We start from the raw sequence: 23,663 nt of genomic DNA, 5'->3' as shown, positions 1-23,663 counted from the left end.
ATAATTAGTGGTACTTTTTTTTCAACGGTAATTCAAGATGTTGATGTAACCTTAGTATCGACCAACATGAGATCGATCGATCATGTAATCGATTCCAAATTAAGTGCCATTGAAAGATCATGGACTGTGTGGGCCTTTTTTATTTGTTCTGTTATTGTCTTTGTTACCAACCATATATTATATATATATATATATATGAGTCTATGACTTCTTTTTTCTTCTTTTTCTTTAGATACAATCTTGACTGATCAACATCGGACGTTGTCCAATAGTTTTCTTATCAGTCTCAACCATGCATGCATGCCACTCCCTAAGTTATAAGTACGTGGGAACAAACATAAAACTTGGCTGATTTTTTAAGATTTAACATATCTTATATTATGTATATAATGGTTCTATATTTATTCACTCTTTTTTAAATAATTGCGCAGCGCTTATGTACTTAATCCATGACTATATGATCTAGGGGTGAAAACCGAAGTATCGGTTTCGGTTTTGGACAAAAATCGAAACCACACCGATGGATGAAAATGATGAAAATTTCAACCGAAACCAGCCAGAGAATGGGGAGGAAATCGTCCTCCTCGGTCTCGGCGTAACTCCAGTCAATTCGTCGGCGATGTCGGTGGCTGTATGCACCATGAGAGAGAGCAAGAGACTACGGTGAAGCCGCGCACTGACTGAGATTTTTAAGAGAGAGAGAGATATGATGCCGCGAGGTGAGCTTAGAGAGAGAGAGAGAGAGAGAGGGAGCTGGCGATGGAGGTGGCCTTGTGTGGCTGCGCTATGTGCACCTTGAGAGAGAGAGAGAGAGAGAGAGAGAGAGAAAGAGAAAGAGAGAGAGAGAGAGAGAGAGAGAGAAGAGCGGCGGCATACTGTGAATGTGAGAGATACAAAGAAGAGGAAGACGAAGTGGAACGGCACTGTGTTAACTCTACAGTTAAAACAGCACCGTTCCTTTATTTTTTTTTCCAATACTAAGTCATAAAACAACGTCATTTAACTTCAGTTTAAGTAAAATGACGTCGTTTCATATATGTATAATTCAAAAAAATATATATTTAAACCATCAGTCGGTTCAGCCGTCCGGCCTAGGTTCAAACCAAGACTGAACTGCTGGACATCGGTTTTGAATAAAATCTACAGTGCGCCAACCGGTTCTACTCCGGTTCTGGTCGATTCTGATCTCCGGTAGCTGGTTCGAGTCGGTTCCGATCGGTTCTTCGGTATTTTGTACCGTCCTAATATGATCTAGTATTACTTGTTTCTTTATTGACATACCAAATATATTATTGATTTAAAAATTTGTCACGTCAGCTAGAGTGAAAAATTATTTTATGTGTTTCTGTTTTTCGTCTCTATCTATGTGCATGTACGTGTTCTCTCATTCCGAGTTATCACTAAGTTTTGATCATAGGGTCCTTGAAGGAATGTTTGGATTATGGGCTCCATAAAGATGGACGTACCTATTATTAAGGGAATAATTATTTGTACCTATACGTCTATGATCGCTCTTATTGTAAATCTTAAATTTTGAATAAAAACTCTAAGGCCATGTTTGGAAAGTGAAATAAGTTGAGAACATCTCATGATATGATCATTTAAAAACTTTTTAGAGTTGTGCTACGTACAAGTACAGTCGCGTACTAATCTGTATACCAATACTGATTTATTCATACTTAAAATTTAAATTAACATTATTTTCAATAAAATCTACTTTTTGACCAATCACATCACATTGGTGCACATATTAGTGCACAATTGTGCTTGCAACTATACTTTTCCAACTTTTTGTAATATTCTTCTCAAATATCACTCAAATATATACAAATGCCTTTCAATTTCAAGTTTTTAAACTTTTTCATCTTATCATTACCTATTTATTACAATTTTTTTAAACTTACAAATAAAACACAAAAAACCAATACAAAATTTTCAATTTTCAAAATAAAAATAATATTCAAACAATTTTTTAATTTTACTCAATTTTTTCTCGCAACTTTCTCAAAACTCAATAAAAAATTTTAATCAAATCGTTTCATTTCCTAATTAACTTCCTCCTAATCAAAACCTACTATAAATGATCGGCACAACACAATACTATTGATCATGCAGCTACGGCTACAAAGTCAAACGTTGTCATCAATCTTCACCTTAATTTGTACGAACTTTTTGTAACAATTGTAATTGGAAAAAGCTATATATATAAAATCTATTCACACGGCAAGATATATAACACTTTATCGATCTGGCCTCTTTCCTAAACCATTTATACTTTTTCGTGATATAATTGTCTTTTTTTTTATTTATTTATTTTAAGAATAACGGATCACATTTTATTCATGAAAGAGAACATACAAAATTGACTTTACAACAAATCAGTTACAAACGTTAATAGCTTCTCAACACACTTTCATAATTGACATGGTCTAGTTTAGACGTTAGATCTCTAAAAACTAAAGTCTAAGAGATAGCATAACTCTATTCACGATAGAGTTACCAAATCCTCATATCCTAACTAAGTGGATTATGGAGCACCAACCCCACTATAAGCACTGCCAAGCAGGGGCCCGGGGGGGGGGGGGGGGACCACTCCATTCAGACTAAGGTCCGAAGGTACTTTTTTTTAGATTTTTATTTTTTGGAAAGTAAAAACAGAACACGAAATAAATTATAATGAGAACATTGCACAAAACGAGAAAACTAGTGCACCCAGAGGCTGTTGTGGGGCATGCAAAACACGCGCCACTCTAGGAGGAAACCGACGGCCAATCTTGGAAGTCCTAGACTCACAGGCTCCAAAAGCGTCACTCGTGGCTTCGCCAGAGGGCTTATCGGTGGCACGTGCGAGCCATTCATCGCTCCGTTTGGCGTTGTATTTGGTAGTCTCGAAGATCAATAGCTGGGCAATACCATGGAGGGGCGCGTGTTGGTCTGCGTTTGCCAGAATCTTCCAGATCTGTAATTCTTCCTTATTGGGCCTCAAAAACAAAAACACAGAAAAAATACCTACATAGAGGAAGAGAGAGGGAGGGAGGGAGGGGGAAGGGGGCTGAAGCTCCCACCCCCTCTAGCCAAATATGTGGAAAGAGTTTAGAGAGAAGGAAGTAAGTTTTTCCTAGAGAGAGAAGCCGATGAATGGAAGAATGTTTTTTCGTAATATGATTATCAAACTATCAAATTAGTTGTCATTTCACTCTAATTACTTAATATTGTTCATCCAGATTCTAGAATGGGTACCCGAGTAAAATAAGTTGCAATTCATCAAATCGTAAAGATTTAATGATTTAGATCGACAAAAAAATGTAGCGATCTTAATGGTAAAATCTTAAAAGAATAGAAGAAGAAGAGAAAAACTGTATTTTTTTTTTTAAGATGACGGTACCCCAATTTTATTGATTGTCATCGCTTATGGTGGAGGAATACTATGGTAACATGTAGGACATTTAAGATTTACAAATATTCAATAAAACCATCCCAGACATCAAAACCAAGTAAATAAAAAGCAACCTATACAATAAAGTCGACAATAAATTAATAAACCAATCATAGGGGTGAGATTCAGCCAGTCCGGACCAGAGAAACCGACTGAACCGACCATTTTTAGACCAAATTGGGTTTGATCCAGTCCAATTTTTATAGGACCGAATTTATTCAGTCTAGTTCTGATCTAGGAAATTTTCACCCTGGACTGGACCAAATGAAAAAATATTTTTTTATTATTTATATAAATAATTGTATATAATTAATTATTAACATATCACAATATTACATAAGTATTATATTCTTTAATGTATAACTAACAAGGAATGCTACACATCATCCCACACTACATATTTATTATAGAAAAAATGAAAAAAAAAATTAAAATAAGTGTGGTGTGTGAAGTATGAGGATAACAAGAAGAATTTTCTATAACTATAATATATAGTACTAGTATATATTAATAATCGTACAACTTATTATGTAATTTTCATTTAATAAGTCACTCAATTTTAATTTAGTATTTTAAATAATTTTTTTTATTAATCGATTTTTTTTTTTAAAGGTTGGACGGATCGGACCGTAGCTCCGAGCTGGGGAAAATGATGGACCTCCCTAGACCGGATTGTGCTCACCCCTAACCAATCTAAACATTTGTATTTGTTAAAAAATAAAAATAAATAAATAAACTGTAATTTGAAGGCATAAAGTGTGATTTTTCATTTCATTATATAGTACAAACATTAAAAAGTGCGTATTGAGTTAGGACTTTAAAAATAAATAAATAAATAAAAAGAAAAGAATCTCATGATCTATATGTGGTTCTATACATGATTATGATGTCACATAAGGCAAATGCTCTTGGCTTTGCCCCAATACCGCTTTCGATGTTAGGTGATAAATGTTGACTAATATTAAACCCTAAAAAATTTAAAGATCTTGAATGATTAAATCAATTTCCCATAATTGGCTAAAAATGTTACACATGTATAGTTTAATTACAAAAGGCCTTTCGATAAGCACAACTCATAAATTTGGGGTATTTGTGAAAGAAAATGCTTTAGGGACACGTAATTCATAAAAATGGGAGTATCATGAATTGACATTAACCCAAAGCTCACCACTTTGTTTAATGATGTTTTTTTTTGGTATATTGTGGGAGAGAATTGACATTGACCTAAAGTTCATCACTTTTGTAGAGTGATGAGTCCAAATTGCAATGTGAAAGGTCGAAAAAATGCAAATTTTGCATAAAGTGAACATGGATATTGCTTAAGAGACAAAAAGGGAAATTCCCAGTCATGCCCTGCATTAGGCATAGATGGAGATATGTGCTGATCTGTCAAGCTAATTGGTGGGTGGAGGAACTTGTGTTCGTTGGGAGATGATGTGAAGTCCACTGAACACAAATGCATGTCGTGGAGGATACACTTATCTCCGCACACATGACCTATGTTGCATTCCTTTTTTCTTTTTTCTTTTTTCTTTTCAAACAAGCATATATTAACATAAAGGAAACGATATATAGGAGGAGGGGGTGGGGTCCCCAACAAACACCCCATTACAAAACCATGAAAAAATAAACCAAATTTTGGGACCAAAACCTTGATTTTCATCCATATCTTGCAAAGAGAACACCACTTTAAATGATAATTTTTTACAGTTCACATAGTTATGCGAACTATGATGCCACCGCTAGAGGCATTGGATGTTGAAAGTACACTGCAGTTTGTAATCCTGATATATTTGCTAAAGAAACTCGTATTACCTAACTCAAAATCATCAGTTAGGGAAGATTGGCATCAAATGGCCTGAAATGCTGTTGATGGGGTTTATTCACCCTCGTCTGTGACGACACGTGGAGACCAAGCACCAGTGATTGTGAGATGAGATGGGTAAAATCTAAACGATTTTGAGGTGACGAAACTACTGCTATAGTACGTGTAGCCGTCAGGCGCATTTTGATACGGCGCATGTTGTGGTCTGGATGGGTTTTTTCTTTTTTCTTGGTTATTTGTTTCCTTTCCGTGTTGTGTTCTGAGAAGGGTTTTGTTTTCCTGTTTTAGATGTGAGATGGGCTTCTGATTTGACTGGAGAAGAGAGGGCTGATTTCTGGAAAACATGGGTTTCATTAGCTGGTCTGGTTCATTGACAGTCCAGAAGTCCTGGACCAAATCTATAATATTGCCCGAATCAACTGGGCCCAACCAGAGAAGAAAGCCCACTTTTTATTATCTAGAATAGCATTTTTCTCTTTTGCAATTGAACTGTTCCATCCGACATGGCAAGTATTAGAACTCGACATGCGGTTGCCTACCTTTCTTATTTGCTGCCGTTCTTGCATTCCTGGTGCTATTGTTCGTTCCATGTGAACTTGCAGGTCACATGGGCATCTCACCAACATCTGTTGGCTGTTGAGAAGTCATGAAGCACAGGTGGGAGGGAATCACGATGTTCAAGTTCAGATTCGTTCCTACTCTCGAGATTGTTCACTTGGGCTTCAATTATTGCAAAAGACGTGTCAAAAAGTAAAGCAGTAAAAATTTCTTGATTATTCGCTTATTATAACATGTCATATAATTGAGCAGGTCGTTCGATCTGATCGAGGACAAGCGCTTAACCAGACGATATGCCATATTCCTTAGATCAAACATAGTGTCTTGGTCCTCTCGAAAGCAGCATACTGTCTCCAAATCAAAATCCCGTGTGTTGGCTAAAACAGTTGCAGAAGTCATGTTGGTGTTTTTCTTCACTTCACTACACTTCCAATCTAGCATTTGATGCACCAATGAAACATGTCGAAATCGATTTTCCTTTCATCTTTAATAGAGTTGCTTCTAAACGTACGGCCGCTTTGAAAGACTAGCTTGCCTTTGCATTCTCCTTGTTTTGTCCTGCTACAGTCCAACCTCACCGTCACTGCCTTGCTGTTGAGTTTGCAGGGGTTTGTTGATTGAGACATCCTTTTATAAAAAGTAATTAACACTATCTCATCCTTTTAAAATAGTAATGATAAGCTAACAATCCGTTTATAATTTATAGATAATTTTAAATATAATAATATTTTTTTATTAAATTTAAACACATCAAATAAAAAATAATATTATTTTATCACATAATTGTATACATGTTGTATCATTTCCTCTTTTAAAAAATAATTAACTCAAACTATTTGATAAATATTCGTAAATTTTTATTACGTTACACATAATATTGTGCTAAAGAGCACGTTCAGCTGTTCATGTTTAGCCTGCAGCAGCACTACTCTGAGTCTCTGACCGAGAACCAGAAAAATGGGATTACAGGGGAATGAATCCAACCGCTTCCCGAGTTCCAACTGCCGCCAACCGCTTCAAAATATCCAGCTGCCACGATTACTCTAAGTACAGTGCACACAATTGTCAAAAGATTTGGCGGTCACCCTTCACTCTCAATTTTCTCGGCCTACCCTCTCCTCGGTTGACGGTTACCATGGCGGTCCTAATGCATTTACACATTGTCATTTTTTTGGTCCTCGCTTTCTCTTTGTTCACAGCGACTGGTTCTGACCCTGCGAGTTCAGGCAATCGCTAAGAAAAACTTCTTTTTTCCTATCCTTTTTTCATACAGTGGCTTTTTTTTAATATTTGTTTTCAATTTCATTTGTGGCAGAGGAAGAATCATTGCCTAAATTTGCTTTCGGTTGGTTGGATGATAAAGACACGTTCCGGGCAGGTGATATCGCAAACATAAAGATTAAAGTACTGGAGCACGCTGACAGGCTTGATAGAAATGCTTTAAAGCCCATTCTTACTGTCAACGGAAAGATGGGGAATAGTTCTTATGTGTCGGGTGTTCTTTATGATTTTGCGGGCGATCCTAGTGACTGGAGAATTTCCTTCACTGTAATAACTGTCGGGTTATTCAATGTGTTCATCGAGGAACACAATTTCCAAGTGTTTGACTCTTCAATGCATTTCCAAGTTGAACCAGGTAGTGTTTGTAGTCAATTGCGAGATCGAATTGCTATTTAGCTAGGTGTTTCTGCATGTTCCTTTTCTTGAATGATTTGCATGTTATCTGTGGTGTCTATAACGAGGTGTGTTAACCCAAGTTGTTCTGTTGCCTGATTGAAGGTCAAATGTACCCGTCTGCCTGTGTCGCTTCATGGATGAATCTTATGAATGAGTTTGAAGCGGGGATGAGAGCGACAATTCTGATAATTTTAAAAGATGCATTTGGGAATAATATCTCTTCAACCGGTGAAGACCCAAGTTTGTATAAGTTTACTGTATCATCACTTTATGTAAATGGCTCTGTTGCAAGTGTCCCTAACATCAGCTTCATGGGCTCAAATGAATTGGGTTATATCATCATTGAATTTATTGTAGTGCAAGCTGGAGACCTCTCATTACGAGTTGAAGGTGACAATGAAACTTTGAGGGGCTCTCCACTACCGTTTAAGGTGAACCCAGGTGATGCAATATTGCTTTGTTATAAGCTTCTAATTTTTGTTGAGTGGTACTAATCTTATATACCTGATTTTGATTTTTTTTGTTTTTACTTTTACTGATGATAATAGTCATCAAGTTCTTTGCACCAACTATTAAGACATGGGCATCCTATAATTGGAAAAATGTCTCGTTGTGATCTCATGTGATACCCCATTTTTGTAAGTGAGAAGTGTAGGTGGTGTATAGGATCCCAAATTATTTGGAAAAAAGAAATTCTTGCTCTTTATAATGTTCCAATGGGACACTAATTGTATCATTAACTAATATTTTTGAATTATATGCCATGTGGCTTGGGCCTTCCATTAGGGCGTTACAAATGGTATCAAAGGCTATTACAACCAGAAATATGAGACTTGAGCTATGCCACTGATGGAGGATTAGCCCAACGAAGACATCAGGAATATTAGAGAGGATATTGTGATACCCCATTCTAATAAGTGATAAGTGTATGCTGTATATGGGATCCTACATTACTTGATAATGAAAAGTCATTGCTCTTTATAATACTCCAATAGAGCTCTAATTGTATCATTGACTAATTCTTTAAGAATATAGGTCATGTGACTCGGGCCTTCTATTGGGGTGTTACACCTTCATCTCACTTAATAGTGCGTTCTTAGGGCAGAAATAACTCTAATTCCAAAAAAAATCTTGTCTGTTTAGGGGGTTATCATGTCTGGCATATGTTTGGTTCTACTGATGATCTTGCGTTGGCCTTCACCAGGACCTCTTGAGGTTTCCAATTGTATGGCCACATGGAACTTCGAACCAAATGGATGGCAACTATTCTCAAAGATGGAGATCTTCATATGCCAGAAGGATCAATACGGGAACCTTGTTCCAGGATTGTATGAATTTGATGCTGAAGTTGTTGAAAAAGAGACAAACTTGTCTATACCTGTCGCAGATTTACACTTTGAAGAAGTCATGGCAGGAATTCAGTTATTTTCTTTTAGCAATTTGGAACCGGGGAACTTCTTGCTCACAATATATGATATCAAGCATAATAAAAGCATTTCCAATATGCCATATGCCTACACTGTCTTTGTAGGTGTGTATTATTATGTTGCTAAATTTGGTGATGGACAATCTGTCAGTGTCCGTGATTATCACTTGATTGATTTATTAGCTATTTCCCACTACAACTTTGTGAACTGTTTTGACCCTCTTCTTTTTTTTGCTTGCTCTTTTACTTCTTTTGGCACCCAGGGGGTGCGTTATAGACCTAGTGCAGTACGTGTTATACTAGTTTCTGATTATAGTTTTTGCCACAAGAAATAGTGTCATTTATGGACTACTCCTTGTGGTACAATTTACCCTTGCTGGTACATATAATTAAAGCAAGAGTTCTTATGTGGTTAATGTGCTTTGTTTGGCATTCTAAATTTAAAAATTCACTTTAGTCAGAGTGCATTTATGGGAAATGTTTTGTATGCTTTGTTCTGTCTACGAAGCCATTTTTTGTTAATTAACTGCGGAATTCATGTTATGCCTGAACTGGAACTAGGTTATTGTGATGGATTGAAAAGTGTTGTCAATGGATCTGGTTTAAATAACTCGATTGCTGGGGAAGTAGCAGAGTTCACGGTTTATTTGAAGGATCTTTATCAATACCCCTCAGCAGTTGAAGTAGAAAGGCTTCAAGTACAAATCGTTAGGGAAAGTGATTCATATTATGTATCTCCGACCATATCTCCACTACATGTCATCAACGGTATATGCAGTTTAGCAACTTTTCAGATGTTTGATCATTTTCTGGTGTGCTGTTAATTTTACAAAGAGAGTTTTTCTTTGTTTTAGGCAGTGAACCCACAAGAAGATTGAGATATGGCGCCACCAGCCCGATTGAAATTGCTCCTTCACCATCTTTTGAGCTGAGTAACAGTGTAAGAATTGCAATCTTATATTTACTTTAGCCTGATTTTTTTTTTTTTTTTTTTTTCCTTCTGATGATGTGCTGGTTCTGGATTTAGTCTGTCGACAGCACAAAAGTTCAGGCCAGTTCCTTTAATGTGGTGTATTCACCAGACAAGAGTGGGATTTATGAAATTCATGTATTTTGCGGAAATGTTTTACTGAATGGTGGCCATTCATTCACAAAGGAAGTTATAGCAGGTATCATTCTTTATTAATTTAATATTTCCCAACTTCGGCTCCCTTCCTTCCCCCCCACCCACCCCTCAATCATTAAAAACTAGTCCTTAAAGTTTTAAGCACAATAAAGGATCAATTGTGCTTTATGGTAAAAAAAAAATTTACAACCCTTAATGATTTATTACAAAGGTCCAAAGGATCAACCAGTTTATTATTGTGATCTTTTACTTTTCAGTTTCGTATCTGATCAAGGGATTACTCACCTGCAGGTGAAGTTAATACATCATTGTCAGGGGTTCTGAGATTTTCTCCCAAGGTGCCAAGGCTGATTAAAAATGAAATAATAGTGCAGCTCCTGGATTCATTTCAAAACCCTGTTTTCTCACAACAATCAAGGCTGAAATTAGAGATTGTGTCACACAACAATTCTGAGTTTTCAAGTTGGATGTTTGTGGATAACAATGATGGATCATACACTGTCCATTATCTGTCTAAGGATGTTGGCACTTATGAGATGTGTGCTTCTTTCAATGGCATATCGTTCTCACCCTGCCCCTTTGGGGTCAATGTGTACAGTAGTAAGACTAACAGTTTACTTTATCACTTTTTAAAACAGAATAAGTCAAGTTTATATATGGTTTATGATCTTGTGGCTTGTGGGTTATATAAATGTCAATGGGATTTATGCTTCCCTTTCCCTGACATAATTTTGAATCATCTGCAACTTTGCCAGTGGCTTTACATAAAATTATATGCACACTCAAATTTTTTATGTCGAGATTGACTTTTTCAGGTGAATATTTTCCCTCTGCCTACTCTGACACAATATCAGTTTGGGAGGATGAGTCCATTGCTTTTGATGCTTTAGCAAATGACTACTTTGCTGGTGATAATGCAAGTATTGCCGAATACACAAAAGTAAGATGAAAAATAATGAAAGCAGTCTCGACAACCCCAAACCCTCCAACCTCTCAGTCATCCAAACTTCATTATTATTTTTCTATACGTCGTTAGAATCTCTGCATCTGTTTATTTCGGCATAATCAATAGCTCAATTACACCATATCTTTTTTAAAAAGAATAGAATACCTTTAACTGAAATTCTTCTCAACTTTTTTGCTACACAACGTAGGAGGGGTGAGTCGAACCCCAGCTCTCAAGGTCAGAACTGGACTCAGTGCCTGTGATACCCCATACTAACAGATAGATAATAAGGGTAGGTGGTGTATGGGATCTCACATTGGTTGGGAATGAAAAGTTCTTACTCTTTATAATGGTTTTAATGGGGCTCCAATTCCAATTATATCATTGATTAATCATTATGGAGTATAGGCGCAGATGTGGCTTGGGCCTCCCTTGGGGCGTTACAGTGCTGGCTAAAGGCCACTGGCAAAACTGATTTAGACTTATATTGTAAAAGGGATTGATGCATAGATCTTTGTAACAATGAATTCTATTTATGGACAGTTGACCTAATTGATTGTCTTTTATTTTTTCAGCCAGATCACGGTTCGCTCCTACAGTATGGAAGGCATCTTAGATACACTCCTTACAAAGATTATTATGGGAATGATTCTTTTTCATACACAATGTCTGATATAAATGGCAATCTTGCTAGTGCTTCTGTAAATATTTCTGTTCTCAGTATCCCACCCCAGTTTGTTTCCTCCCCAAGTCTAGTGCAAGTAACTGAAGATGTGTTAAGTCCCAGATTTGGGTAAGGAGATTTAATCCTTTTACATTGTATTGATATGTTACATATAAATTCTGGTCATTTATGTCCAGGAATTTTTCTGTCTCTTTGTAGGGGTTTCTTTGGGTTTGAAATAAGATATTCAGATCAGATGGAGAACATCTCTATTATTCTTACTGCACAAGCTGGGACTGTTTTTTTGTCTCCAATGCTGATGCAATTTTGGGAGCCAATGTGGAGTGGACTTTCTGTAAACAGAGGGGGGGAAGAAGCGAAGGACTTGATCTTAGAAGGCCGTGTGGAAGTGATCAATTTTGCGCTTCAGTCAATTCAGTATCTTGGGTATGATTACTAAACCTCAATATCAATTCCACTTGGTTAAAAATTTTGATTGCATCATTTCTGAAAATTTGTTTGATATTAAGGATGCAGTTGTTTTATTTTTCTTTTTATTATCTTCTATGTAAGTACCCCTTGAAGAACTTCCAAGTTATTCAGATCTGCAAAATCATTATCACCGTTGATTGACTAGAAAATAGAAATTTATAAGTTATTCCTCATGAAAAATTATGCCATGTTTTTTGCTGCTCAGATACTATTCTTATTTTATAATTTTTTTTCTAGCTATGAACCTCCTCTTCTTTATTTAATTTTATAATATCGTTGGAAAATAGTCTATAAATCTGAAGGAAATTATTTGGGAAATCAACGCTACCTTCATTCGGATTTACCATTTCTGCTTGTACTGGTATCGATTTTTCTTCTTTTTTTTTTATCCGTGGGAAGGGAGTGAGGTCACTATAACCAGATGATTTATGACCCCTAGTGGGTAAGAAGTTTATAATAATGGACCTCAAAAAATCTTTTTCCATTTGTGCTCCACAATATTGTCGGTAACTTCTTGTTTGCTTGTTTATTCAGAAATCAGAACTTTAGTGGCAACGATACAATTCGAATCTCTACAAGGAACAAGAATGGAAAAAATGATTTGGATGTTCCCATTATTGTGGAACCCATTAATGATCCTCCATTTATTCATGCTCCTGAATTTATCATCCTGAAGGGTAACGAAGATGAATCACTGATCTTTGACAGAGAAAGGGACAAGTTTGAGTTTTACATTGGGGATCCTGATCTTCCTACGTTCCCTGGTATGGTTTAGATTGTTACTGTTAGATAGATGGAAATTCTTAAACGAGAAAGTCGAGAGGAGTGTGTAACTTAACTTGTAGCAAAATTAAAAGCATCACACTACAAAGTCAGAATATCTTTAGTATATGCCAATGTTATTGTTGTGTTCCTTTTCCACCAAAAAAATAAAAAAACTGGTACTTTTCATTTTAGAATCCGTTCTGTTATAAGGTGTTGGTTTGAGAAGGATGTCTGCATATTTATTGTTTCTTTGGAAAGATTGTTTCTCCTAGATACAAAATCAAGAGGCATGCCATGCTTGAGCCATTGCCAACTTAGTTGATAAATATGATAGGAAATTTTTATGAGAAAGTTCCTGGGGGTGGGTTTCTCCTATAACGTAAAAAGCACAAGAGTGCCCTGTTTGGATGAAACAGACGGAAGAATTATTATCTGAACCTTTTCATCTTAATATTTGTGCTTGACTTGCAGACTTCTAATTGCTGGACATTCTGCTGGTGGCTTATGTTTCAGGTGGTGATATTAACTTCTTAGTCATATTTTCTGTGGAAGTTAATGATGGATTTTTAGTTGCTAATTTACCAGCTGAACTCATCGATACGACTGAACTGAAGCTAAAGCATAGTTATATGTGGCAACCTCTGCAGACATATGTTGCTATCTCAAAACATTTTGCAGTTAAAGCTAGTGGTATAAGGTTTCGAGGCTCGGTTAATGACTGCAACAGTATTATGCAACAGCTTTTTTATCACGCGAGAGTGAGCTCCTTTTGCTCCAAATTATTGTACTTCAAGTTGTAAAAGTTGGTGGCAGATAAAGCATATGTTTACACAGACTTCCTCTTTGTTCAATTAGCCTCTACAAGCCCCTGCCCCTTCTGAAAATCTAATAATAATGGTAATTGTAAAGCTAACTATGATGGTAGCAAGAAAAAACACATAATATAAATGAAAAGAAACAACACATATTGGGGAGGGAGATAGTTATCTTAACCATTAAAAAGATATTTTTTTGACTAGGATAATTACGCACATGCATTTAGCTTAGTTTGGTCTTAGGAAAAAATAAATAAATAAATTGACTGGATCATCACCATGAATTAAATCTTTTTTCTTTTTTTAACACTTCAAGTTGGACTCTGTTTTCTTATGTTTTGTGGTTTTCTGCTTAAAAGATGTGAAAGATGTTGCATGTCAATACCACAACTTACTAGTGTCATAATTGGTTAGCATTATGCTTGAAGACGATTTGTCTGGACAGAGAGTATCAGACCATGCAGTCAATTATTCAGATAGTATTTTGTTTTTTTAATCCCAGGGAGCCCACTAATACAGTGTTAAGCATTATTAGCATCACGAAATGAAAGGACCAGGTTGTATCATAACTCTCGGAATTCAACATATAGTTTCCAAGCATAATAAGGCTTAAAATTGAGGAAAGAAAGTTTTGCATGTAGGAACATTATACCATTCTTCAAGTAGCAAGTGTTTATCTAATTGGGAATCTTGTACAGGGTGGAGAACATGGTGCTGTTTTGACAATAACACTAAATGATATGGGAAACCATGGGTGTTATCCAGATTCAGATTGTGCTGAAATGGTTTCATTGCCTTTATACACTAAGGCAGCTGTAAATCTTATCAGAAAAAGGCCAATGAGTTCCTTCGTAGCTCATGGTAAATGATATTGAAGTTATTCTTATTTGCTATTGTCTTTGCTTTTAATATGTATTCGCTTCAGCCTTTCATTCTTAGTTTTTTGGATAGTTGCTTGAGCATAATGGCAGATCTAACTTGTCCAAGTTTGAAGTAATATTTATCCTACCAATACTTTTATTTTGATCATCTGTGTTTCTCTTAATTATGATGATTTCCTTGTGACTTTTCTTCCCTGTAGAAAAATGTACCTAAAAAAATGCTTGGATTCTGCATTACAAGTTTCTGTTATGGATTTGGAAAGGAATTCCTTTTCTTGTGATGGTGGTTGTTGGTCTGACCAAATCAGCAAGCAAGACCCCCATTACCTTTGTGCTCTTACATATTCTACAGGGAACTTAATTGATGCAAGAACTTTAAATATCTTTCAAAATGATGTTACTTGGAAACGGCTCAGAAATGGATGAAGAAAGTTTAGTTAATCCTTGTAATTTATTAGCTTAGTACCAAATAACTAAAGGTGTGATAAGTTTTTATCTTCTCTGACGCGTACAGCCCTGGGATCAGCTATCGTCATTGAATTTCTTGTGGTATTTTCTTTTGGGGTGTTGCTTCTATTCTTTATATGCAAGTGTGCAATTCTCCTTGTAAATGAAAGAAGAAACCGGCACATGAAGACTTCTGAGCCATGTATTGTGCAAAGCTCCTATGATCGAACTGTAAGTATTCATACATTTCTGATTCTAGAATCATGACAGAGCACATATTGCCTCATCAAAATTGTACTTTTTTTTGTAACTAACATTATGAACTAATATCGATACTATTGACAGATGAATTGTGTACAAAATCGTTTTTAAATGTTGCATTTTCTTATTAATGTGCAGCCGAGTACAAATTTATCTCAGGATGCAACTCACTTCACTGGGTGTTTTTCAAGCTCCTTCTTGCCTGGTAGCCAATTGTCCAACTTTCGTAAGCGGTAACTACTTTAAGTTTCAAAATGTTCAAGCATGTGAGTAGCAATTTTGTTGTTACATGATTGAGAAAATAGGTTTCCTGGAAATAAGGGTAACAGAAAGGCTGGGTGAAATTTGGGACTGGGGAAGGTTTTTAGACACATTGTCACAATCTGCTCTTCTGACTTTAGGGTTCAATGGTAGGATATAGTTAGCTTCTCAAAAACTTGAGAACTGCTACAGTTACAAAGGTATTACAAAGAAAATAATTTCACAAGCTGGCGTGGTTTTATCTACTTCATTAAATCTACTTTACAATAAAAATAACTTTACAATTTGACAGACCACATGAAGCCACGATAGTTTGTGGGATTAGTTTTATATAATTCTTTTGTGGCTACAGTGTTTCTCTTTAGATTTTATTTTAGCACCGTAAACAAGCTCTTCGAGAATCAATATAATAACTTCATGGGCAGGACAACTGGTTATATTTCATTTTCAGCAGCATTTGATCCATTCTGCTAGAAAAGAGTATTGTAAAATAGATGGATGGCTTGGAATGTCTCACGTTTCTGAGCTTATTCTTTTGTTGAGCTTTGTTAGTAAATCCTTAATGCAAATTAATAAACATAGGTTCGAAAGGATGCGTCATAATGTCAATGAGCTTGTTCTTTTTGGTTGTTTTAGGATCCATTAACAAAATATTGTTTGCAAATTTTCAGGTCACATCGTCTATCTGGGAAAGGAGAATCTAGCAGGCAAGCGTTTCGCTCTTGTGATCAAAGCCAGCGGACTTCTCTACCCAGTTTCAAGCCACTTGCTGTCGAGAAAGAGCAAAGTTAAACAACTTGACAGACTGCACGAATCTGAACTGCGCAAACAAATCAAAGATTTTAACCTTGTCGGAAGACATTTATTTTCTATGGATTCCACTAAAAAGAAACAAAAGGGATGCTATTACAGGGATTGCAAATGCATTAGCTGTCACTGGCAGCGGGCAACATAGCATTTCTCAAAAGAAAATAATAGAATGCCTGTATTTTCATTTTAATCACTTATGAATTTTTTTTTAATTAATAGAGAATAATTATAAATGTATTATTTTAATGTTTAAAAATATTTAAATAAATATATATATATATATATAAAATTTGTGCTAAGAAACACGTCCAACAGTCAAAACGCATAGTAATAGCATCTTCTTTTGGTAAGAAAAAGATTTTTTTATATTCTTTTTACGGTGAGATATACCTTTTGTTTATTTTTATTATTATTTTTTAAAACAAAGGACAGCTTTGAAAAGCTGCTTCATCGCTTTGGTCAACCCCATAACTTTTTCAATAGACGGAAAATACCCATTATCCATGTGCCAAAAACTATCTATAATCGGGGATTAACTAATAATTATTCGAGGGAAATACTGTTTCCACATAAACTTTCTTCCGAAAGTATTTACCGAAATACATATTATTACTATTATTATTATTTTATTTTTTATTTATTTATTTTTTTTACACTTAATGATGAAGGAATTGTTTTTAAATGAATTTATATTTTTTTTATTTTTAAAAAATGTTTAAATACTTTAAAAAATATATGGGGAAAAAAAAAAAATTTAAGCCTATCGGTGAGGATTCTCTGTAAGAATCTGTGGACATAGATAGCATTGTCATGAAGAGTTTTGATGAGAATGTTCTAATCTTGTTTGGGATGTTGAGAAGCAGAGAAAATGCTAGAGAACTTTTTAGAAAAAGCTTGAGATGAAGTTTTATTGATCTTTGCGACAGAAGTGAGGGTAATAGTGAGCAACAAACACAAAGGAGGAGGATCATCCAGCTTTTCCTACTATAGATCAAACACCTTCAGCAGTTCAGAAAATCATGACATACACATAGAAATCGATGGCTTAATGGTTTGAAGTGCATAATATATATACATTTTCAGGTAATAATACAATAAAAGAAAGGAGATACATATGATATGGTGCCCTGAGAAATTGCTAAAAACAGAGAGGTTCAAGCGCCTCGTGCTTCTCAAGTAACCAAATATAAGGGCATTGCAGAGGTCGAGCACCTTTGCTGCTGCTCCATGTTAAGATTCCTCAGGCTCAAATAAGGTATGTCCGACTCATCCTTCCTCAACGGGGTAAACATTCCGGCGAGGGGACCTGAGGATGACCGGCTAGTATCCATACGTGGGTACGGCGTAGCAGACCCACTTGTGCTCTCGGTGATGTACACGGGGCCTGATATCGAGGCCCTAAAGGCACGAGCTCGAGCTTGATGAACGTCCTCGTGATCATGATCACGATAACGCCCATGACCATGGTGGTGAGGCATCCACTTCCATTTGAAGAAGAGAAGGGCGCTTCTCCACCACCGCTTCTTCTTGGCCTTTTGGCTCTTCTTGGACTCGTCTTTGGATACAGGCTTCTGGAGCTTGAAGTGGATGGAATCTATAGACCTTGCTGTCTCACGCTTGTGCTTCCTCGCTTCTTCTAACACCTTTTGTTTTTTACACAAAAAAATGGGTCAGATTTCATCGTCAAACACTTCATCAAAGAGATGACATAAATGGTCAAAACACGGGAGTCTGAAAGAAGACAAAACAGAGACCCGAAAATAGTCGATTTGAGGATCAAAGCCATAGTCGCTGAAGTGTAGGGGCTCTGGCATCGGAAATACCGGGGACTTGTTGGACATTTTTGCTATTCTTTCCCCTCTCTTTCGAAGTAGTTTCCCTTTGTGGAGGAGTCAATTCAGCGTCCACCCGCGTTGAGGGAAAGGTGGTGCAGTGGTCACCAAGGTGGAAGTTGCAGGGAAAGTAGGGGTGTGGGGAAGTGGGAAAAGAGCCTTTGAGGGGCTCGAGAATCTCATTTATTATATTTCACGTATTTCATTTGTACACATTTATTAATTAATCATTATTTTTTTTTTCATCAACCATTAACGATGAATGGATAAAGGCACGAACTTTGCATGACGAGAATAATTTAAATTGAAAAAATATAATTGTAAATATAATTATGAATTATATTTATGTATTAATATGATGTAATTGATAAAAAAATAAATTTAATTAAAAATAATATTAATTTAAATTTTAAATATAAATAAATTAATATTAATATATAAATTAGTGCACGACTGTATTTACATATAATAAAACTCATCCAAATTAAGTTTCTACCGAAAATAATGGAAGATGCATTAATATTATCTGGCCTTTTATATTGGTATTCAACTCCAGTTTTGCACATGGCTGGTGTGCCATAAAGCCTGACCATATTGAATTAGATTTTGCACGAACAGTAGGGGTGGGAAAAACGACGTCTCACCGGAAATAAATTGTAAAGCCGTCGGAAATGGTTGAAGTAGACTTGAAGAAAACATCTAAAATAATGATGACAAGTGACGGAAAAGTCAGGTAATGAGTTTACTGCAACCATCTGCATTGCACTGCAGTCATGGCAAGGTAGGCTAGTGTATCTGTAAAATGTATTGATTGTGATAAAAGTTAAAAAAATATTTTTTTAATATTATTTTTATTTAAAAAATTAAATTTTTTATTTTATTTTATATAAAAATCTAAAAAATATATATAATATTTCGATAACATGAAATAAGCTATTAAAATATGTGAAATATTTTAATTTAAAAAATAATTCTATTTATCATTCTCATTTGTCATATATCATATTTATTTAAATTTTTTTATTATAAATATGTGATATAAATATATATGATAATAAAAATAATTTAATTAATTTAATAAAAATATATTAAAATATATAATATACATTATGAGGATGATGAGCCACCTCCTCTTATTTAAAATAAAAATTTTATTACTTATAAATAAAATAAAGTACTAATTTATATTGAGATTCAAATTTTAAATTAATATTATTTTTAATAAAATTTATATTTTAATCAACCATATGATAAATATATTAATAAGTATTTATACTTGGAAGTAGATTTTTTCTTAAAATAAACGTAAATGAATTTATTCCACCAATTCAGCTATTCGTGTCTTGTCATTCTCAATCCGCTTTCAAGCACAAGCCGTGTCGGGTGTGGAATCTAAGCAGACACGATCCCCTAGGAACAGAAAGATTGAGGTTTTTTTTTTTTTTTTTTTTTTTTTTTTCAGGATAAATATTTATCCCACGTAAAAAAGATCAGTTTTTTTTTTAATTATTTAATGATTAAATAAATATTTTAAATAATATTATAATTTAAAAAAATATAAGAAGAAAAAAAAATGAATAGCCGTTCGCATCCACCATGATGACTTTTCTCTGTTTGCGACATTAGCAGAAATTTTTTTTGTTTTTTATCTAAACACTTTGTATTATTAGGATAAAATATAAATAAACATAATAGGTGAATATTTTGTATGTACTCTTATTTCTATACATCATATTTTTTAAAATTTTATATTTTTTAATATTTTAAAAAAAATTAAAATTTATTATTTTTAAATTAACTAATTTTTTTCTATTAATTATATATTAAATATTTAATAAAAATTAAAAAATATATATATAACGTGTGAAAGGTTATGTAAATAGTAAAAAATTATATGACTTTTTTTCTTTATAAAAATATGGAAAAATCTTCTTGTCATCCTCACATTTCACACATCATATTTATTTTAATTTTTTTTTATTTTTTCTATAATAAATATGTAGTCTGTAGATAATAAATAGAATAATTTAATTAGTTTAATAAGAATAAAATAAAATAAAATTAAAAATTAAAAAAAAAATAAAAAAATAATATTTTAATATATAAAATATGTAGTGTGTAATGATGGGTAAGATTCCTCTAAAAAAAACATTCGTATAAAAATTATAAAAAAAAATAATAGGATAGACATGTAAACGAACTTGGAATAAAAAGGGTCAATTGAATGAAAAGCGTGTCCAAAGTCAACAGAGGCGTCTGCTACAGGTGGTAGAAGACCCTATCCGGCCATCCTCTTTTTAGCGCGACGTCCCTCCCCTTCCCTGTTCTTCAATCTCGATTACTCTCTCTCTCTCTCTCTCTCTCTCTCTCTCTCACTACGTACAATGGGCGAGAACGACATCCCGGCAGATTACCCTTTGAAGCGGGGAGAAATAGATTACAATCGGAGTTCCGAACCTGCCTACGCCCTCAGCGGCAAGATTATGCTCAGCGCCATTGTTATATTGTTCTTCGTTGTTATCCTCATGGTCTGCCTCCATCTCTACGCCCGCTGGTACGTCCTCCGCTCACGTCGCCGCCGTCGCCAAACCCAACTCGTTTTTTATTTGGACAACGCCAACCCCAACCACGCCGCCCCCACCGTCTCCACCCGCGGCCTCGACGCGTCCGTGCTCAATTCTCTTCCGGTTTTCCTTTACTCCTCCAAGACCCACCCGGAGCCAACCCCTGATTGCCCAGTTTGCCTCTCCGAATTCGAGGAGAACGAGAAGGGTCGGACCCTACCCAAGTGCGGCCACACCTTCCACATTGAATGCATCGACATGTGGTTCCACTCCCACTCCACTTGCCCGCTCTGCCGGTCCGCGGTTGAACACGGCCAAGTATCTGAAAGCCCGGACGAAGTCGTCCTTGCCGTCGGTGAACCTGAGAGAATTGAAGCAGGTTCGAGCTCGGGGTTGTGCTCGGATTGTGAGCACGAGAATGAACAAGTGGATCAGCCTTCGTCGTCGACTGTGGCCCGGAGAAAACCCATGGAGTTGGTGGGTGTCTCCATTGAGGTCCCGAGGAGGAACGTAAGCTTCGGGGACGAGTCCAACTCCCCAGCGAGTCAAAGAGGTTTCAAATCGCCGCTGAGTCGCATGTTGTCATTGAAGAGAATTCTCGGCAGAGATAAGAGAGCAAGTGAGTCACCGACCTCGGCAAACGCAGCGAGCTGTTGTTCGGCGCCCGAGCCGGATATTGAGCGAGGAGCCGTCGATGATAGCCGGCAAAAACAGGTCTGAATCGGAGCAAAAGACATTCGTGGACTAGCAGTCCCAAGTCTGTGGTCCTACACGTTGCAAAATATCATTTTGGCACATACTTCTTGTAGCCTTGGGTTGACCGACCGATATTTTTTTTTGTTTTTCAGAATATACCGAGGATTTGATTGATATTTTCTTCCTTTTTTTTTTTTTTTTTTTTTTTTGTAAAAAATATAAGTTAAATTTTAATTCAAGTGATGCCACCTGCCGCCCAGACCACTGGGCGCGTCCAACGTATAAGAGGAATAGAATTAGAGCCATTAAATTCATCTTTAAAATTTAATAAAAATTACATATTTTTTATAAATTTAAAACCTTCGTATTTATAATTTCATATTAGATTAGTCATTAGATTTAAGGATGTACAAGCAATTGTGGAACCGCTTGTGACCGACTCAAACCGGCCGTCGGAGTCTGAAACCAACCGAAACCGCCAAGGAACTGGTCGGCGAGCGGCAACGATTTAGCAAAACCACCTATCGTCGATTCAGTCACAGTTTGAGGCCGGTTCAAACCGTTGAACCGGCCGATGTAATAATACTTTTTTTTTTTAATTTTCTCGGCGTCGTTTTAACCTAAATTTTTATCTCTCACACAGATTAAATGACGCCGTTTGTTATTATAACAAACAGCGTCGTTTTGTTTATAAGGTGAGGAAAAGAATTAGAACGGTGTCGTCTGGTATTAAACCAAACGACACCGTTTCGAAATTACACAGTCGTCGTCTTTGCCTTCTTTCCCCTTTTTGCATTTTAGTAACCCTCTCTCTCTCTCTCTCTGCAACTCTCTCTCTCTACTCTCTCAGACGAACGACGCCACCTGAGAGGAATCGAGAACCAACCGTAAACCGCCGGAGTCGATACGGCCGATTGTCCTCCTCCCCGTCGACCAGTTATGGTCGGCCCGTCCACCGTTTTCCATCTCATCGGTCGACGGCAGTTCTGCCCAAAAACCACGCCGAAGGGATCGGTTTTCACCCCTAATTAGATTCATCAAAATAATAATATAATATTATTTTTTAATAATAATATTTTTAATTTTTTTTTTCATATTTTATAATTATACTAACTATATGGACATTAATAGTTTAATTTAATACTTAAACAATTAATTTCTAACTAATTTAGAATAAAATAAAATAAAATTATTGTCTGTTAAAATTAGAATAAAATATTAGTTTGAATGTGGAATAGTAGACCTTTAAATTTGAAAAAAGAGCAACAATTAATATAACTCAAAACTTTCTAAATACCTTTTTGATAAATTCAATATAGGTTTACTTTAAATAAATTCATCAAAATTTAAAAATATATTGACTTTTGATTAAGTCAATGCTAGTGTTCTAAAATAACATTTTTTTAAATTTGTTACTATATTTAAATATTTTAAAAAATAAAAAATGTAACAATATATTAATATTTAAGCATATTAAATTAAAAAGATAATAAAAAAATTAACTTTCAACAAAATTAAATTATCTCATCTCATTTTATATAATCATTATAATTTTTTTAATTTTTATATAAAATATAATAAATAATTCAAAATTTTAAACTAAACTAATATTAAAAAAATTAAATTATAACAATATTTTGTTCAACTTTCTACAAAACATCTCATTTCATTTTATTTAAATTGTGTAACCAAACGAAATTTAAAGCACGACAACAAATTTACATTTTTTCCTTGTTATTATTAAAAAATTTCTATTATATACAGTTATTTTTTGGTACTTTTTATGCATTTCACTTATATAATCTGTTAAAATAATTATTTTATATTAAAAAAAGTGATGTAATTAATTATATTAATAGAGTTGTATGTAAACTACAAATTTTAAAAATAGAATGTATCAATTAAATTACAACTCCATCCATATTTTAATACTCAATAGGGTATAAGCTGTATTTTTATATCCTTTTTCAGAAAAATACCAGAGATTTCTGTTTATTGGGATAATCAAAGAAGAAATTCTCCTAATTAGATTTAGAGCTTTTATTCCAATATTCTAATTTTTATTGTTTCCTTATAGTTTTTATAAGTTTGGCATGTTTTCAATTTGATTGTTTTTATTATCTTTAAGGTTGTCACTTTTTGAGATGCATAAACCATTCAATTAATTACCAAATAAAAATT

General features: G+C 35.0%; 3 protein-coding genes across 6 annotated transcripts; 2 read left to right on the top strand and 1 right to left on the bottom strand.

Moving 5' to 3' along the window:
- The first annotated feature begins 6,181 nt into the window (after nt 1-6,181).
- On the top strand, nt 6,182-16,580 carry LOC122300407 (protein GAMETE EXPRESSED 2). 4 transcript variants are annotated; one of them, XM_043111038.1, is made up of 18 exons: nt 6,182-6,458; nt 6,733-7,045; nt 7,135-7,455; nt 7,599-7,937; nt 8,701-9,027; nt 9,484-9,690; nt 9,777-9,862; nt 9,950-10,091; nt 10,340-10,648; nt 10,864-10,988; nt 11,570-11,787; nt 11,878-12,105; nt 12,685-12,914; nt 13,429-13,667; nt 14,429-14,591; nt 15,126-15,289; nt 15,458-15,552; nt 16,252-16,580. In XM_043111038.1, exons 2-18 carry the CDS (start codon nt 6,793-6,795, stop codon nt 16,370-16,372), a joined length of 3,567 nt encoding a protein of 1,188 aa, XP_042966972.1. In that variant the 5' UTR covers nt 6,182-6,458; nt 6,733-6,792; the 3' UTR covers nt 16,373-16,580. The 4 variants fall into 4 exon arrangements, with proteins under 4 accessions (XP_042966972.1, XP_042966970.1, XP_042966971.1 ...); XM_043111036.1 differs by having other exon boundaries at nt 13,429-13,673; XM_043111040.1 differs by lacking the exon at nt 6,182-6,458 and having other exon boundaries at nt 7,599-7,736; nt 7,854-7,937; nt 13,429-13,673.
- Nucleotides 16,581-17,331: 751 nt separating this feature from the next.
- LOC122300409 lies at nt 17,332-18,381 on the bottom strand. The gene is made up of 2 exons (XM_043111042.1): nt 18,145-18,381; nt 17,332-18,033 (listed from the first exon to the last, which is right to left on the bottom strand). Exons 1-2 carry the CDS (start codon nt 18,229-18,231, stop codon nt 17,563-17,565), a joined length of 558 nt encoding a protein of 185 aa, XP_042966976.1. The 5' UTR covers nt 18,232-18,381; the 3' UTR covers nt 17,332-17,562.
- Nucleotides 18,382-20,488: 2,107 nt separating this feature from the next.
- LOC122300408 (RING-H2 finger protein ATL2) lies at nt 20,489-21,656 on the top strand. Its single transcript, XM_043111041.1, has one exon. The coding sequence runs from the start codon at nt 20,607-20,609 to the stop codon at nt 21,504-21,506; it is 900 nt and encodes a 299-aa protein (XP_042966975.1). The 5' UTR covers nt 20,489-20,606; the 3' UTR covers nt 21,507-21,656.
- The last annotated feature ends 2,007 nt before the right edge of the window (nt 21,657-23,663 follow it).

The sequence above is a fragment of the Carya illinoinensis genome, chromosome 2 (genome assembly GCF_018687715.1).
Source record: "Carya illinoinensis cultivar Pawnee chromosome 2, C.illinoinensisPawnee_v1, whole genome shotgun sequence".
NCBI classification, from domain to species: domain Eukaryota; kingdom Viridiplantae; phylum Streptophyta; class Magnoliopsida; order Fagales; family Juglandaceae; genus Carya; species Carya illinoinensis.
The sequence above is the reverse complement of the archived record's forward strand: the minus strand, read 5'-3'. Positions and strand labels throughout refer to the sequence as shown.

Coding starts and splice junctions, on each gene's coding strand:
- LOC122300407 (XM_043111036.1), top strand. CDS start 6,793: ATGAATCCAACCGCTTCCCGAGTTCCAACTGCCGCCAACCGCTTCAAA. Junction 10,989..11,569: donor GTATTGCCGAATACACAAAA/GTAAGATGAAAA, acceptor TTATTTTTTCAG/CCAGATCACGGTTCGCTCCT. Junction 12,106..12,684: donor CAGTCAATTCAGTATCTTGG/GTATGATTACTA, acceptor TTGTTTATTCAG/AAATCAGAACTTTAGTGGCA.
- LOC122300409 (XM_043111042.1), bottom strand. CDS start 18,231: ATGTCCAACAAGTCCCCGGTATTTCCGATGCCAGAGCCCCTACACTTC. Junction 18,034..18,144: donor CTCAAATCGACTATTTTCGG/GTCTCTGTTTTG, acceptor AAAAAACAAAAG/GTGTTAGAAGAAGCGAGGAA.
- LOC122300408 (XM_043111041.1), top strand. CDS start 20,607: ATGGGCGAGAACGACATCCCGGCAGATTACCCTTTGAAGCGGGGAGAA.